A 15,639-nucleotide genomic window follows, 5' to 3' on the forward strand; every position below is an offset into this window, starting at 1 on the left:
GGGTGGCCCGCCCCCCGGGCCCGTGGCCTCAGGCAGCCCGTGACCATCCCTCTCCCCCCCGTGGGATGGCTGAGCCGGCTCGGCGAGGGGGGTGAGAAGCCAAATCCGGCTGCTCCCATGGGACCTTGAACGCCCGACGGCGCAGCCGGGACCTTTCGCAAACTCGCCGGGCGGACAAAAAACAGGCGCCGTCCCACGCCGGGGTTTCCGAGGGCGATGGTGCCTGGGAAAACAAAAACAGATCTGCCTGGGGGAGCTTGGAGAAGGGAGGGAACCGGCCCCCCTGTGTCTGGACGCTGTCGTCTGTGGGGCACGGGGAGGCAGCGGCCCCACCAGCTTTGGGTAGGGCAGCAAAGAGGCGTCTATGGAAAGGGTTAAAAAAAACCCGAAGTCAGCAGAAGGGGAGGAACCGGTTGCAAAACAGCCGCGAAACCTTTTCCTTTCCCCTCTGTGCCGGGGTTTGGTGGACAAGCGGGGCAGCGGCAGGAGGGGAGGGCACAACTGCAACAAACCCCGATTCAGAGTCCCCAGCCACGTTGTGTAACGCAGACAGATCCTCTTTGTCTTCCTTCTTTTCTTTCCTTTTTTTTATTTTTTTTCCTTCCCTTTGAGCCCATTTTTTAATTCTGGCCTAAATCTCCGCCTGGCTTTTCCAGGGCAGCTCCATCTTTTGCTGTGCCAGCCACCCTTTTCCACCCTTTCCTGCAGCTTCCCATAGCTCCTCTGGGTGACTAGCCAGGCCAGAGGACAACTCTCCTCCTTATCTCTGGCCGTGCTGATGCCAACCCTGTGCCCAGTCCTACAGACAATCCGAGGTGGCCATAGGAGGGCACCTGCCCTTGGCTGATGTAACTGCTGTGGATTAACCCCCCCCCGGGGAGGCTCAGGGGGGATAAGCTGGGTGCTGAGCCACTGGGCACTAAGTAGGGTGCATGGCCCAGGATCAATCCGTCCTCTCCCAAGAGCCACTTTTTAGGGCAGGGAGGAAGTTGGCAGTGGTTCCGGGGGGATTTTGGGGGATGGTGGAGGGCAGGGAGAAGTAGTAGGGGTTGGTCCCCCCCTTGCTGCACCTGTGGTGCTGCACTGGAGGCAGCCATGCTGGAGCTGCTGGGGTTTCGAGGTGGACATGGGAGGAGCAGGGCAGGGATAACCAGAAAGTTGCTAGGAGCTCGTGCCTCAGTTTCCCCACACCAGTAGTGGGGAGCCTCAGCTCTCTTTTTGGGGTGTCACCAGGGCATCACTATACTGGGTAGGGGCAGAGGGAGCTGCCAACTCGTCCAGTTTGGTAGCTTTTGCTGCTGACAAATGCTTTGGAAAAGCAGGAAAAATTTCTACCCTTTCCTTAAAGTGTTTGGAGGGATGAAACATGGCCAGGCACGTGAGGACAGGCCAGGGCTGGAAAAGCAGCCCCAGTGTGCGAAATTCCAGATCATATGTGCTCCACTAGACCAACCTTTTTATTTAAATACCCTTCTTGTCCCGACTACCCTTAGCTCCCACTTCCCTGCTGCGTCCCATGCCGCGTGGAGTCAGGAGCTGCACACCCATCGGTCCCGGCGTTGCGCCAAAACACTTCAACCCGGCGGGGTACCGGGCACCCCCATCACACCCGCGAGCCCAAGTCATGCACCAGCACCTCGTCCGGGCGGGTGGCCCTGGCCAGACAGTTTCCCACCACCGCCAGCACCTTCCCCAGGCGCCGGTCCAGCGCCCGCAGGTGGGGCTCGGCCAGGATCGGGGCCAGGGGGTCGGTGGCCAGTGCCTCCCGCAGCAGGTCGCTCAGGCGGTAGGGCTGGGTGGCCAGCAGCTGCAGCCGCAGGTAGGTGGACTTCTTGATGCTGCCAGAGGTGTGGAGGGAGAGGTCTTAGCCTGGAGAGCCTCTTCCCCCCACAGCAGCAGCTCCTGGGGGAGGTGGTGGGAGCCCCTTACCTGCAGCACTGCTGGAGGGGAGCCAGGATGGATGGCTCATCGCGTGAGTGCCTGCCAAATCTGGGGGGGAGAAGTCTTGTGGCTCAGAGCCCGGCCTGGAGCGTGTTTCAGCAAGACCCACGGTCTCCCCCCCCACCCCTTTGCCAGGATTGCTTCCCTCCCACCCGGCTTTACCCACGACCGTTGTCGAGGTGGAGCAGAAAAGTGTCATTCCCAAATTTCTCAAAGGTCTCATAGTGATGCCGGTCCATGTTGCCTGCAACAAATTAGCCATTGGTTGGTAGGCCAGGAGGCAGGAATGGAGATGTGGAGCACCCTCCTGGTGTGAGACCAAAACCCTGAGGCTGGGGAAAAGGGCTGGGGCCACCTCTGTGGTACCCATCTGGTGGCCGTGGCAGTGGGGGGGACCTGACTTGAGGCCCCAAGCCTTCCAGGTCTGTTCTCATCCTGGCAACCCCATGGAGGGACAACAGTGGCAAATGGAGCAGAAGTAACAGCAGAGGCATGGCTGGGTGGCTGGGGATGAGGAGATGGAAAGCTCTCCAAGTCATATGATGGCAGGGGACAGTGCAGGGAGGAAGGAGTGGCCCTGGACACGGGAGAAGCAGTGTGAGCCCCAGGGAGCATCGCTGCTAGCCCCAGCTCCCTGCAGGCTACCCATGAGAGCTTGCAGGAGGTGCTTCCCATGCCTAGAGTGTTCAGCTGGGATCTCCCTGGCATCTGTCATCCCTTGCCTTCTCCCCAGGATGTGTCCTAACAGCACAGCCCTTTGCTCTTGCTTTGGGTTACAGCACACAGCTCTCTGCAGCCTCAGCAATGGTCTGGCCAACAAACCTTGCAGGGTGTGTTACCACGGGACACAGAGCCGTGTGGGCCTCTCGGTCCCAAGGGGCCCCCACAGCCCCCAGTGCCAGTACGGTGGGGCTCACCCATAAGGAAATCAAGGACTGTCATGTCTATGAGGTCGAGGAGGCGATGGCCCCTGTCGTAGGGTGGTGTCTTTCGCACCTGAGCACAGTAGTTGGGGTTTAGCTCCCACCTGTGGGCAGAGGCCAGGAAGGGGTTGGGGCCGTGAGAGCAGCCGTGGGACAGCCCCCTCCCCTACCACGGCCCTTCTCCCCCATCCCCCCCGTGCCCCCCCATGTCCCTCCTCACTCAGCCTTCTTGCTCTTGTGGTAGGAGCGGCGCCAGGGGCTGCGCCAGGAGCGGCGCTTGGCCAAGGTCTTGTCTGGCAGCAGGGCAGCCATGGAGCCCTCCAGCCCGTCTGGCTTCCCGCAGAGGGCGTGCTCGGTGGAGCAGTAGTAGGAGCACTCTCCGTAGAAGCAGACGTTTCCCGCTGGCCATGGGGACAAAGCAGAGGTTGAGGAAGGAAGGCAACAAGCCTGCTTCCCCCGTGCAGGGTGGTCTGGCAGGTGGCTGAGTAAGGATGCTCCATGCACCGTGCCCATGTGCCACCAGCAAAGTAATGGCAAGGAAGGGCTTGAGGAGCAAGCCCTGCAGCAGGAGACCTGGAGGGAGCTGGAACAGTTCCCAAGGGACAGTTTGCTCCAGGGCAGGAGCAGCTGGCTCCAGGAGAGCTCCACTTGGGCAGCCGTGAAAGAAGATGGTTGGCAGTGAGACCTCACCTGGGGAGATGAAGAAAGTCTTGGCCAGTTTCTTGTCCGTGGTGATATCACGAATCTCCTTTGTTATATTGACCAAACGGCCAGAAACTGGGGGGATTCGCCGGAAATCCAGGATCCTGAAACACAGAACTTGGAACCACTTCTTGCTGACCCTGGCTGGTTTTCACACCAAATTATTAAAACCACTATGAGATGCAGGTGCCCCTTGCAGCAGGGAGGAAGAGGTGGGATGAAGGAGCAGTGTCTCTGCCACTTTGCTGCCATGGGAGGGCAGAGTTGGATGCAAAGCTTGCACTAACCTGTCCAGGTGGAAGGCTGCAATCTCTGCATTGTGTCTCTCAAAGTCTGAGAAGTAAAAGAAGTCAATGGGAGTCTCCTGGTCCCGGGTCTGCCTGGGTGGAGAAGGGAGGGTGCAGGGGATGGCCATGGTCATCCTTGTCTCCAAACCACCCTCACCTTGTGTCCCTGGTGCCACTGGACACACAGCCAGATCCAGCCTCCTCCAATCTCTCCCTGCAGGGTGGTGTGGCCCCAAAACCCCCAGCCAGGCCCCCATGCATCTCCTGCTCCCAACCCAGGGGCTGGAAAGCCCTCACGGGGGTCCTGGATGGTCCTCATGAGCCATCTTCTTCTTTCCACCACTGGAGGTCACTACCCCATCACAAGCTGCACCCAGCCTGCTGCAAGCACCACCAGGGAAGGGGAGGGGAAGGGGACCATCCTGCTTGCCCTGGTTTTGGGGTGGGAGAGCTGAAGCAAGGCAGTGCCTGAAGCATTTCTCCATTTCTCCCTCCATGGTCTCCCCTGGCCACTCCTCCCCACCTCAAGGGTGAGGTATGGGATTGTCCCCAGTTCTACTCACTTCATGGGCTTGAAGAGGGCCTGCCCATAATTCGGGAATGTCATGATGAGCTTGAGCTGGGTCCCGCCGGACTTCTGGACTGAAAGGGGGCACACAGGGGTGAGGGGGGTGGGCAGCAGGCAGCAGGGTAGGGGTGCAGGCAGGGCTGCAGGCAGGGAGGTGGTACCCGAGCTAACGATCCTCTGCGTGGCCAAGTCCTGGAGAAGGATGGGCATTAGTGGGTCCTGGCGGGGGTACAGCTCGTAGCGGTTGATGCCGATGTGGAATTTGAGCCAGGCAGGGTAGGTGTCATAGGCTGTCTTCCCTGTCGGGAGGACCGTCTCGCCTTTACTGCTGCTGACCCTGCAGCCCATCAGCCACCGCCACCCCAACAACAACAACAGCATTTAGTTGGGATGGGACCAGTCCTGCATCCCCAGGCCCGTCCCAGGAGCCAGCATATGGAGGGTGAGGTGGGGGGCAGGCCCAGCACAAGCCCTGCATAGGGGTGAAACTCCCTGCCCCATGGGCTCTCCTTGCAGCTCCTGGCACCTGGGCAGATCCCACCCATGGCTCGTGGTCAAGAAGACCTGCTGGCATGGCCAGAGGGGCTCAGTGTCTTCCCTCACATCCCTGTGAGAAATCCCTAGGCTAATCCTGCTCCTCTCATCTGTGCCTTTATTTCCCTGCTGGAGCAGCTCATCTCATTTTTATTCCCCAAGGGATTGGCTCCTAGGAATACAACTGTCTACACTCTGCCTCTTGCTTGCTGGGGACATACATGCATCCAGAAAACAGGGGTGGAGGATCCAGCCATCCCAGCTGGCTGGGTGTCCCTTCCCAGACATTCCCAACACAGATCTGAGCTCCCACCCTCAATGTCCAGCTCCCCTTGGATGGTTTATCATATGCCCCCGATTTCCTCAGGGAGATAAATTTGGGTTAGCACTATCTCTGTCTCTGTGCTTCCTCCAGTTTGCAGGCATTCAAGGGGGAGTCCTGCAGATACCTTCCCCCGCTCTGCACCAGCACCTGCTGGCATTGCAATGGGACAGTCTGGCCCAGGGCATCTATAACCCAAATCCATGTCTCTCTAGGAAAATGTAAACTGTGCCCCAATTTCCTCAAACCAGACCCAGCTCCCACGGTTATCTGTAGATGAGGTGGTCCTCAGAGACAAGGCAAGTTCCCATTTGTGGAAACGAGCTCTTAAACCAGCTTTTATTCTCTCCCAATTTTAGCAGCAACCACATTTGGAAGGTGTGCTTTCCATAAGGAAGCTGCTACGTGTTATCGACGCTGAAGCTTTTAATATCTTCCCTCTTAATTAGAGGTTAGTAGTCCAGTGATAAAAATAGGCAGCTGGCAGCCGTGAGCTCATCGTGCTGCCAAGCCTAAAGAGGTCAGATGATGTCCTGAAAAATGCAGGACAGGCATGGTCTTATGGATAGAGGTAAGCCACACTGCAGGCTTTACATCTCCAAAGTGTTGGGAGAGGGGGATACAACCGGTTAGAAATCTGCAGTGAGGACTACCTCACAGACAGAGAGAGACCAAAGGCTAGTCTGCCCTGGGGAAGGAAAGGATGAGGAGATGACCTAAAAGATACCCTACATAATACTATGAATAATTCCAGAGTCTTCTTTGGCTTCAGTATATGCTACAGAGTAGCAGCCCAGAATTCAGAGCTAAGTGATGATCTGAGGCACAAGAAGAGCGTGCTCAGCAGTTGGGGCCCCTCCACGGTAGGTAGGATGCTGACCTACACAGGGAAGCAACGTGCTTGCTCCCTGCCACCTGTCCCCTCGAAACTACATATCCCCCAAAACCAAGCCAGGGCTGAGCTCGTTCCTCACCATTCATCACTCCCACTGCTGTGCAGGCTGAACTTCTCCATGGGGTTGACAACAAACAGCTTGTCTTTCTCTGTCACCTCCGGGATCGGAATGTTGTAAAGAGGATGCTGGAAGAGCCTTGCCAGCTTTGATCCCTCGGTCAGTCCTGCATTCCCCTCTCCGTGCTGGTGCTGGATGCCCAGCTCTCTAGCCCTTGCATGCAGCCCTGCTCCCTGTGGCTGGGAGCTTTTCTCCAAAGAGCCGTTGCTGCCACTGAAATCCTGAAGGATTCGCAGGCTTAGTTTTTTGGGGCTGGCCAGCACAGGGCTGCCTGATGAAACCCCAGAGGCTTTTGCATTGCAGCTGCAGGGCCTGACGTCTGTGGGGAGAGCCAGATCCATCACCAGATGCACCAGGAGGGCCAAGAGCAGGAGAAAGAGGAGGCCAATCTTAAATTTCCTTTGGAGAAGTGTTTGCAGCCGGCGCCACATCCTTCCTCACCTGAGACACTCAGCAGGGGGTGAGCACCCACCTGAGGCTGAAAGAGCGTTGGTGCAGCTGCAGCCTCGGTGCAAAAGTAGGAGTGAGGTGTCCTGGGTTCAGAGCATGGCAGCAGAAGAGCAACCAGTGCAAGGGCAGAGTTGCAGGAAAGATTTGTCACCTCGGGGTGATGCCACCAGGCCAAGGCGGGAGGTTGTGTCAGGGCTTATCAGCTCTGATAAGGGGCGAGCTGGCACCACCAAGGTTAGCGTGAACGGGGCAAGTTCCAAATCAATAGCCACAAGGCTGGCTTGGGGACAGCAATGGTTGCAGATAACCCTTGCACCATCCTGTTCCTCTGTGCTGTCACCTGCACAGGGCAGCAGGACGTTTCTGAGTGTACAGGGCATTAAAGTGGTTCTGGCCCTCTGAAGCACCCACCCTGCCCAGCACTACACAGCCCCATTCCCAGTGTCTGTCAGATCTGCACACTTGTAATCTGGGAGAGTTGGTTCTCTTGTTGCTCAGACAGAGCAATTTTATCACCCTTTCCATCTATTCAAAACCATTTGTATTCAAACCCTCTTACAAAAACCACACAAATTAGATAAAATGAAGGAGATGTGTCAGCATCCTTGGGAGGGGAAAAGCAGGGCTGGCAGTGTCAGGTGAGGTTCATGGGCAGGGATGCTCTCAGGGCCTCTGAAGCAGGCAGGAAAGCTGGGCAGGTAGGGATGCTGCCTGCTGCTCAGGCATCAGCACAGAGGGGCAGCAGGACCCACTGAGTGCCAGAAGGACTGGCAGCTTGTGGAAGGGCAGCCCATTTTTATGAGAAATTCATCTGTCCACTTGACACCTGGATTCCACTTACACTGGGATTCACTTTCCATCCCATGCAGGGATGCAGAGCTGTGCTGCCTGGGCAGTCACCAGTTGGTGACTTGTAGGGAGGGAACTTTGGATTTGTTAAGGGACAAGGGAACATGGGACCACCTGCAACAAACCTGGGGGCTTGAGTCTGGAGTCCAGAGTGATGGTTTTCCTCTTTTTCATTTCCCAAAGGATGCAGATGGCATACGAAATCCTGAACATCATGCAGTCCTACCCAAGCACAGCAGGGTAGGATGAGAGGTGGGAAGGAGGGCCTATGGTGGAGACCCCTTCCCTCCTCTGCCACATCCCAGCACTACCCTCTCACTCTCACTGCCCTCTCCACACCATCCCATGCCGGCTCAGTCCGTGCCGGGCTTGGCCCCTTCCCAGGTGGTGTGGCGGGAACGCAATGTTCCCGGTGTTCTCAGCTTGCCGTGTCCCACGGCACGACAGTTGCCTGGAAACCGCCTTCGGCTGACACCATCAGCCGCCCCAGATCCAGCCAGCTCCACGTTCCCTTCCCCGTGCCTTGTGCTAACAAGATGGCCGAGGGGAGCCAGGGCTCGTGGGGAGGAGGAGGAGGAGGTGAGCTTTTCAGCCCGGCTGGTGAGCTCAAAGCTCTGCAGAAGGAACAGAGTGGAGGGGAGCAGATGGCTTCCCCGGGGAAGGGAACACAGTGTCTTGCTCCGGGAGGTTTGCTGGATCCATTCCGGACGTACGGTTTGGAAAAAAGGCACCTAGGAGGGGTTGTAGCTGGAACACAGGATCGTTAGGTCATTGCTCAGCGGAAAAAAACACCAACAAAAACCACGTGCTAACTGCTCGCATCAAAGAAACTGGGCTCTGCTTCTACAGCAGGGCAACAGATTCCTTTAATCCAGAGCCAGTCCTGGGCAAGTGAGGGGAGAGGGAGACCCTCCCTCCTTGTAGTGCCCCAAACCAGCTCCAAACTGGACTGGGGGTAATAGAAACCTTCCTCCCCACACCCTCGAGCTAGGTGGCAACAGGGACCCTATGGGCTGACACCCCTTTTCTGACCAGGAGTCCCATCCTGAAGCTATGGGAGTTTGCAGTCCCCCCTCCATCCTCATTTAGCTTCCCATTGGAAAGCAGAGGTGGGGGATTAGGTGGAGTGCTCGCCACCCATAGCACTTCGATTCTGGCATTAAATATTAACCAAAAGATCTTTCAGGGACTGAAACACATGCCCACAATAACAGGGAAGAGCTGGAGAGCTTCAAAGCCTGCCCCGACTATCGAAGTACCTTGTTGCCATGACATCATGGTAGAGAAGCAGTTGAGCTTGCGCCTCTTTCTTCCCATCTCCCCCCTCACCAACTGTGCCACCATTTTCTGAGCACCTGCCCTCCTTCCTAGCAGGCTCGAGTCACCCTTGGGGCGGAGGAGGAGCCGTACATCCGAGGACATTTCCACTGAGTCAGGACTCCCTGGCAGCCGATAATGATGTCGTCCATCTCCCCGCAGCAGGGAGGGATGAAGTCATGAAGCACAGCCCTCTGAGCTGCTATGGCAGCTTTCCGGGACAGGTAGGTTGGAAAGGGTCATTTTGGATGGCACCACTGCATCACCCTGCCTTTTTCGTCTCCTTTTCTACATCTGACTCAGCCTGATGCTTTGATGGTTAATGGCAGTCATATGCAGGGGGCAAGAAATCAGAGGGAGAGGAGAACACAATAGCAAGCCACCTGTCGCCAAGTTCCCCAGCTTTCTGCTGAAAATTCATAAAGTAGAAACCTTCAGCAAGAGACTGCAGTTTTACAGGCAAGTAAGACAGGCCATCAGTAGCTCCAAAGCATCAGCTGCAGAGAAGTCTCCTGTGGGAAAACACAGGACCAGGGACCATCTCTGATCCATGAACCATACTCCCCTGAAAATTACAGGCATGCTCAAAAGTGTGCTGGTTTCATGGCAAGAGGACAGCCAAGGTCCTTCTTCTAACACACAGGGGCTGGCACAGCATGGGTCAACGTGCAGTAGGCAAGAAAATGAATCTGTCCTAGTGAACACTTGCCTGACGTGCACAGCTGAATTTTGGGAAGCTGAGGTTTGTGCTTTCATGATGACAAGCAGGCAAACCAGTTAAGATGGTTGCTTCTTTGTGGCAACTTCTTGTGGAGAAGCTGTTACTCATGGAAACAAAAATAGCCTGCTGCTCTCCTGTGAGCCACCTTGCACTTGCCTTGGGGGAGTCACAGTGTGGGATCTGCAAATTCACACCTAGCTCACCTCCATCTGCCTGCACACTCATGCTTTGGGAAGGCTGGGGAGTGGTCAACAGCCGCCTATTGCTGATGCAGGTCACGGAGACATTAGTTTTGGTCAGCTGGTGGCCAAGCTGATAACAGACCAGCAGTGAGGCCAAAAGATCATGTGCTGAGGTAAGCAGCTCCCTATGATCACCTGCAGGTCAGCATGACCCTGCAGAGATGCTTGTGACCAGCGTGTCTGTGCATGTGCAGACAGCAGTTAATTATTCATTAGTCTGAAAGATGCATGATTGAAGAGAGCATGGTATGGTTGAAGGTATCAACGAGCTCCAACATGGGGCATTCCAAAGACACCGGCTTCACCTTCTCTTCTGAACCTAGAGGAGACAGAAAGTCATGGAACAGCAGAACAGCTATTCCACCTGCCAGCTGCAGAAAGCACCAGTCAACAGTGCTGTCTTCACGTAGAGGCAGCCAGCTGGAATGAGACAGAGTAACCACACCAAGAGACAGCTCAAAGGATTTGGACCCTTCTGCACTGCACAATCCCCCTGCCACTGTGGACCACCACGCAGGGGAGGTATCATGGTACCAACTACCTTATGGTACCACTTACATGTCCCCCTACCTTGAAAGTCCCTTCTACCTGATCAGTAAGGAATTATGCAAGACAATGTGGGGCTCAGCCAGCAGAGATGGTCCAAATTTGAAATAACTTCTAATAGCCTTCATATTACTGTAATTCCTTATAAAACAGCTCCTGACATGATGAAATGGAGGAAGGACATCTCTAGCACCACACTGAGGGTAAGAGAAGGAACAAGTTTGCTCCACTGTGGGCACTAATTCAGAAAGATCCTTTGGAATTGAACTATGGACTAGAGTGTGGCCTCTCATAAAACACAAGGTGTCAGTGGTACTGCTGGCAATATTCTGAGAGTCTGAAAGTCAAGGAAGTAACTAACAGGAGACACCAGAGGCCAGAGAGAGGCATGCTGGCTGGGCAGAGGACATGGGTACATTCCCTTGTGTCTACTTGGACAACTGTGTGGATGAGGAATTTGGCCAGCAGCACTGCAAGCCTGGCAACCTTCCTCAGCACCGTGGCTTGCAGTGGTGAAAGAAACTGAACAGGGAAGATGAGAGCACATCTCTGGTACCTACAAGTCACTCAGGAAACAGGCAGGATGGACACTTGTCACTGTCCTTTGCCTGAGCTACTGCATTGCTTGCTTACTTCCATCTGTCCTGAACTACTTTTGCTTCTCATCCTTCATTTCAGGGCTTTCATTTTAGGACACACACAGAAAAGGACATTTTACTTAATTTTTATTGTAAAAACACACTTCCCCAGATTTATATAAATAAACCATATACGCAACATATAATTACGTTCATTTCATCCTCCAACACTGACAGCTTTAAAAAGAATGAAACAGGCTAAAAGAAGGCAAGTCCAAAAAGACTTTAGGTTTCTGATGACCAAGTGGTATCTCACATGGAGCCTCCTTCCTCTACCAGCCTCCAAACAAGATGCTGAAAGTACACAGCACTTGCAACACCCCCGAGGACTGACAGGGAGGCATTTGAGCCTTATGAAGAGCTTTCACCCACTCCCCAGGCGTTGTCAGCCACCCGTGTTTTCATGCTATCTCAGTGTGTGGTGGGTGAGAAAGGAGGGGGCAGTTTGAATAGCAACCTCCTACACCCAGGCAGCTCAGCTGTTGCACGCTCCCAAAAGAAGCAGGGAAGGACAAGCTGAGCCTGCTTCCCTGTGGCTAACACCTCCATGGGCAGGGAGACGCTTGGCACTGCCAGTTCTGTACGGACATTTTAGAAAGGAAAGAGAAGGTATTCAGAGAGCAGAGAGACAGGTGCTGGTCAGAACTATACCACACGGTGGGGAGATGGCAGAGAAGAAAACACGATGTGGAACAAGTGGGAGGAGAAAAACCATAGGACTAGATAGCACCTCTTCTTTTTTGCTTCCCCCTCCTCACGCTGCTGTATGGACCTGCAGTGTGTCGTGAGATCACCTGCTCCCCTCCTCCTTCCTGCTTCGGCTCAGACACCAAGGAAAGAGCCAGACAGATGAGAAATCCCACAAGCAAAGACAGGACAGCTTAGCAAGTTTATACACACACACAGGCACCAACTATATCTATCCCATGGAACTGTAACAACAGCATAAAAAAAAAATCAATCTTGATGTTTAACTATTAAAAATAAAGCCCAACTTCCAGATTGTACAAAACCTGTTAAGGAAGAAATCTCTTCTACGCAGCGAGTCTGGGACCCAGCCAGATGTCAGGAACATTTCCAGACACACACGGCCAGGCTGCCACCAAAGAACATGTACAGCAGATTCTTCACCTCGTGAGTGATCTCAAAGCCAAAACCTTCCCCAATCACCACATGCCAGGAGGACCCAAATTTCTTGTCCATCACCTCTTTGATCATCTTGGCAGCGCTCTAGAGAATGTTAAGAAGGAGAGCATGGGGTGAGATAGAGTAAGCAGTGAGTTTTCATGCAAACATCCCCCTAGTCTTCTCCTCCCTTTAACAGATCACTCAAGCCATAAGCAACAGGCACAGCAGCTGTACAGCAGGAACTGGGAGCTCCCCAGAGCTGCACCCAAGGGCAAACCTCTGTGTTTTCAGCAACCTCTGACACAGCAGTTAGGAGAAATTCAAGAACCGCATCTAGCAATCACTTCTCTTGCTCACAGTCTGGAGCAAGAGTTCTGGTTTAGATGCTGCTGGAGTTATGATGGGTGTAGTGAGCATAAGATTCAGGTCACTAAGCTGTTCCTATTTTTACAGGAGTCCATTTTTTTTTTCTCCAGCTAATTACCAAAACACTGAAACTGGGCTGACTTTTAAAAAGCTTGTTTCTCCCACATCACACCCTTCCTGATCTAAAAAAAGGAGAGGGGAAGATTTTGCAGTGACATGCATTGTCTCAGGCAGGGGGGGACAGAAGGAATTTCTGCCTTGCTCCAACATAAAACTGCTGTGGCCACAAGCAGTATGTGCCCTGCCCACAGAACAAGGTGTGTTCACCTTTACCTTTGGCTCTCAAAGTTAAGAGCAACCTTTCCAAACACTGTAACTTCTACATCACCCCCCATTTTTACCATCTCCATAATTTCACTCAAGATGCTGAAAGCCAAAGGGGAAGACTTAACAGGCTGTGCCTAAAGGTTCAAAGACTTTCATGTGCTCAGCCTCAAAACAAATCTCTTCCCCACTCTAACAAAGATGGCCTTGCTTGGCATTGAACAGATGAGAAGGGCGTGTCTCCACACAGCTCTGAACCAAGCCCTCAGGACACAAGGTGTTTCATGAACAGAAAGGAAGCATGTCACAGGCCAGGCAGAACCAGGAAGGAGGTAAGGTTTCAGAGGCAGCACTGCAACCAATCTCTGCTTCCTGCAGGAAAGCAAAGTGCTATTAGGGATCTGGCTGACAAAGGGAACTGATTCTGTGATCTAGCCAAGCTCTTACCTTTCTTCTACCTTTGCTCAGTAAAGAAATAGAGTAATAGGATGTCAGGATCTGACTCCTCTCTGCCCCACACCCCTGGCCCTGCTTCTGCAGGTTCCCTGAGCTGCAGCAACTGGAGGCTGGTCATTTTGGGATTTGGCTAGTACCTCGTTGTTGGTGGCGTATTTCTCACACGCTGTGACACAGAGCTCCATGGCCTCTACACGCATCTCCTCCGGCATGTCGGAGTGCTGGAAAGAGCAAACAAACAAGAGGAACTCAGCAGAAAATCCAAGAGCTAATCACAAGACAACAGTGAGTATCCCTTTTGTGCAGGCTATAGCGGGGTCCTAGGCTGTGGGGCATGGGCAAAAGGCAGGTATTCCATCTGACTTGCAATGCTTCAAGGTGAGAAGCACCACCAGCCATGCAGGCTGGTCAGCACCCTGAGCACTTCCACTGGTCCAGAGAATGGAAAATATGAAAATAGGGTATTGCATCACAAGTGGCCCATTCAATCCTTTGTCCCAGCCAATGCAGAATTCTCTACCTAACATTAAGACTAGCACTAAGTAAGCACAGCTTAAAGGAGGAGATAAATACATTTTGGTTTTCTAAGATGAAGGCATGTTAATGCTGCTTCAACCACAGTCCTTAATTATTGCTATAAGCATAACAAAGGAGACTAAGTTACATTTCTTCCTCTTCTTATCTGGCTAGCTAACAAGATCTTCTACTTCAGCTCCTCTAGGAAAAAAACAAGCTGCAACTAGAACACAGAAGAAGGCTCCAAAGGCAGAATGTTAATCTATTGGATGGATCACTTTTTGCCCCGGGCCTTCCCTGGCTGATGGGTGGAACAACGATGTTATTCACAGAACAGTTTGGGTTGGAAGGGACCCTAAAAATCATCAATTTCCCTGACAGAGGTCAAGGACAGGGAGAAAGCAGTGGTAACAACTTAGATCACTCTATAGGACCATTAGTCTACACGTTCTCACAGCAGCTACTCAGTGGGAGAAATTCTAGTTTGAAAGGTTAGTGTAAGTGAAGGTGACACTGGAAAACCTCTACTCCATCCCTCTTCTTACCCTAATCAGTGGAAAGGTGTGAAGTCTTTTATACTCAGCCTCTTCCTTTTTCCCCTCCCCGGTGTCTGCCATGGTCCTTCCACAGTGACCCCGGGAAGGGGCAGAGGGGCTGCCTGGAGCTCAGCAAGGTGCTGTGGCACGGACAGCCAGGAGGAACACAGCTCTGTCAACGCAGGCAGGGCAGCCTCAGCAGGAGGGGTAACTGATGGGCACAGAGAACACTGCTTGAACACAAAACAAACATGGGGAAGAGAAAGAAAGCTTTGAATTAAAGCAGATGAGAAATACAATCATTACGAGAATATCACCCCATCTCAGTCATCTTGCTGTTTCTCAGCACCATCTTCACACACCACGCACTTAAGAGTGTTATCTCACAGACCATTAAGGCAAACAGATTAAAAAACCACATCATTTTCCATAAACGATGCCTCAAGAGCACAGCACTTCCCAGAAGCACCAATGAAGCTTGAGGGAAGAGCCAAGTCAGGGTACAGCTTCTGACAAGGGAGGAGAGAACAATACATCAGCTGTCTATTGATTAATTCCAAAAGGATTTTTCCACAATGTCATTATCCACAAGGGTTTCAAACCCTGCATGACAAGCAAAGGGTAAGAGTATTTTAGGAACAAGATCAGTGCATGTCTGGATGGAAATGTTTAACAGGAACATTTGGTCTGGTGTTAAGCACTCGATCTTCACATCCCTGAGCATCTGTCAGCCAGGAAGGACCATATGGGAAAATGCTGGACCGTGCCTCTGGGCCCAATTACCAACCAGGCTCCTCTTGGGTAACGCAGAGCCACGGCACAGTCCGACTGGCAGATTCAGAACATTTCACTGTGGACTTACCTCTGGTTCTCTCATCCAGAACGAAGCACCTTCCTCTCCTACCCAGAGGAGGCAAGGGTGACCCCATATTGAGGGGAAAACAACACCACACAGACCAAGCTCTCATGCCAAGTCTGTAGAGTTAGCGGCTAAAGGACCAACTCTGACCGACCCTGTTCGCACACAGGGGACCGCGGGACCGGCAGACGTCCCCTCCACAGGACACAACCGCCGCCTGGTTGGCGCAGGCCCCGTGCAGCGGGGCAAACCCTGGAGGCACCTTCAATAGCCATCTTCTCCCAGTGACCGGCGCGGGGCCACAGACGGGGGCTGCCCTACGGGCCGGCGGCGGTTTCTCCGGGGAGGAGCCACCGAGGGTGGAAAGACAAGGCAGGGAGGCGGTCTGGGGGCAGCCCGGC

At 53.6% G+C, this 15,639-nt stretch overlaps 2 protein-coding genes across 2 annotated transcripts; both read right to left on the bottom strand.

Moving 5' to 3' along the window:
- Window positions 1-1,595: 1,595 nt before the first annotated feature.
- LOC104396301 (extracellular serine/threonine protein kinase FAM20C-like) lies at window positions 1,596-6,721 on the bottom strand. The gene is made up of 10 exons (XM_010006171.1): window positions 6,252-6,721; window positions 4,583-4,758; window positions 4,417-4,495; window positions 3,854-3,946; window positions 3,555-3,670; window positions 3,085-3,265; window positions 2,859-2,968; window positions 2,104-2,185; window positions 1,930-1,989; window positions 1,596-1,838 (listed from the first exon to the last, which is right to left on the bottom strand). The coding sequence occupies exons 1-10, from the start codon at window positions 6,719-6,721 to the stop codon at window positions 1,604-1,606; spliced, it is 1,602 nt and encodes a 533-aa protein (XP_010004473.1). The 3' UTR covers window positions 1,596-1,603.
- A 5,202-nt stretch (window positions 6,722-11,923) lies between these two features.
- On the bottom strand, window positions 11,924-14,555 carry DNAL4 (dynein, axonemal, light chain 4). The gene is made up of 3 exons (XM_010004388.1): window positions 14,389-14,555; window positions 13,465-13,548; window positions 11,924-12,283 (listed from the first exon to the last, which is right to left on the bottom strand). Exons 1-3 carry the CDS (start codon window positions 14,458-14,460, stop codon window positions 12,119-12,121), a joined length of 321 nt encoding a protein of 106 aa, XP_010002690.1. The 5' UTR covers window positions 14,461-14,555; the 3' UTR covers window positions 11,924-12,118.
- Between the last annotated feature and the right edge of the window lie 1,084 nt (window positions 14,556-15,639).

This window comes from Chaetura pelagica, unplaced genomic scaffold (genome assembly GCF_000747805.2).
Source record: "Chaetura pelagica isolate M959 unplaced genomic scaffold, ChaPel_1.0 scaffold530, whole genome shotgun sequence".
Taxonomy (NCBI): Eukaryota; Metazoa; Chordata; class Aves; order Apodiformes; family Apodidae; genus Chaetura; species Chaetura pelagica.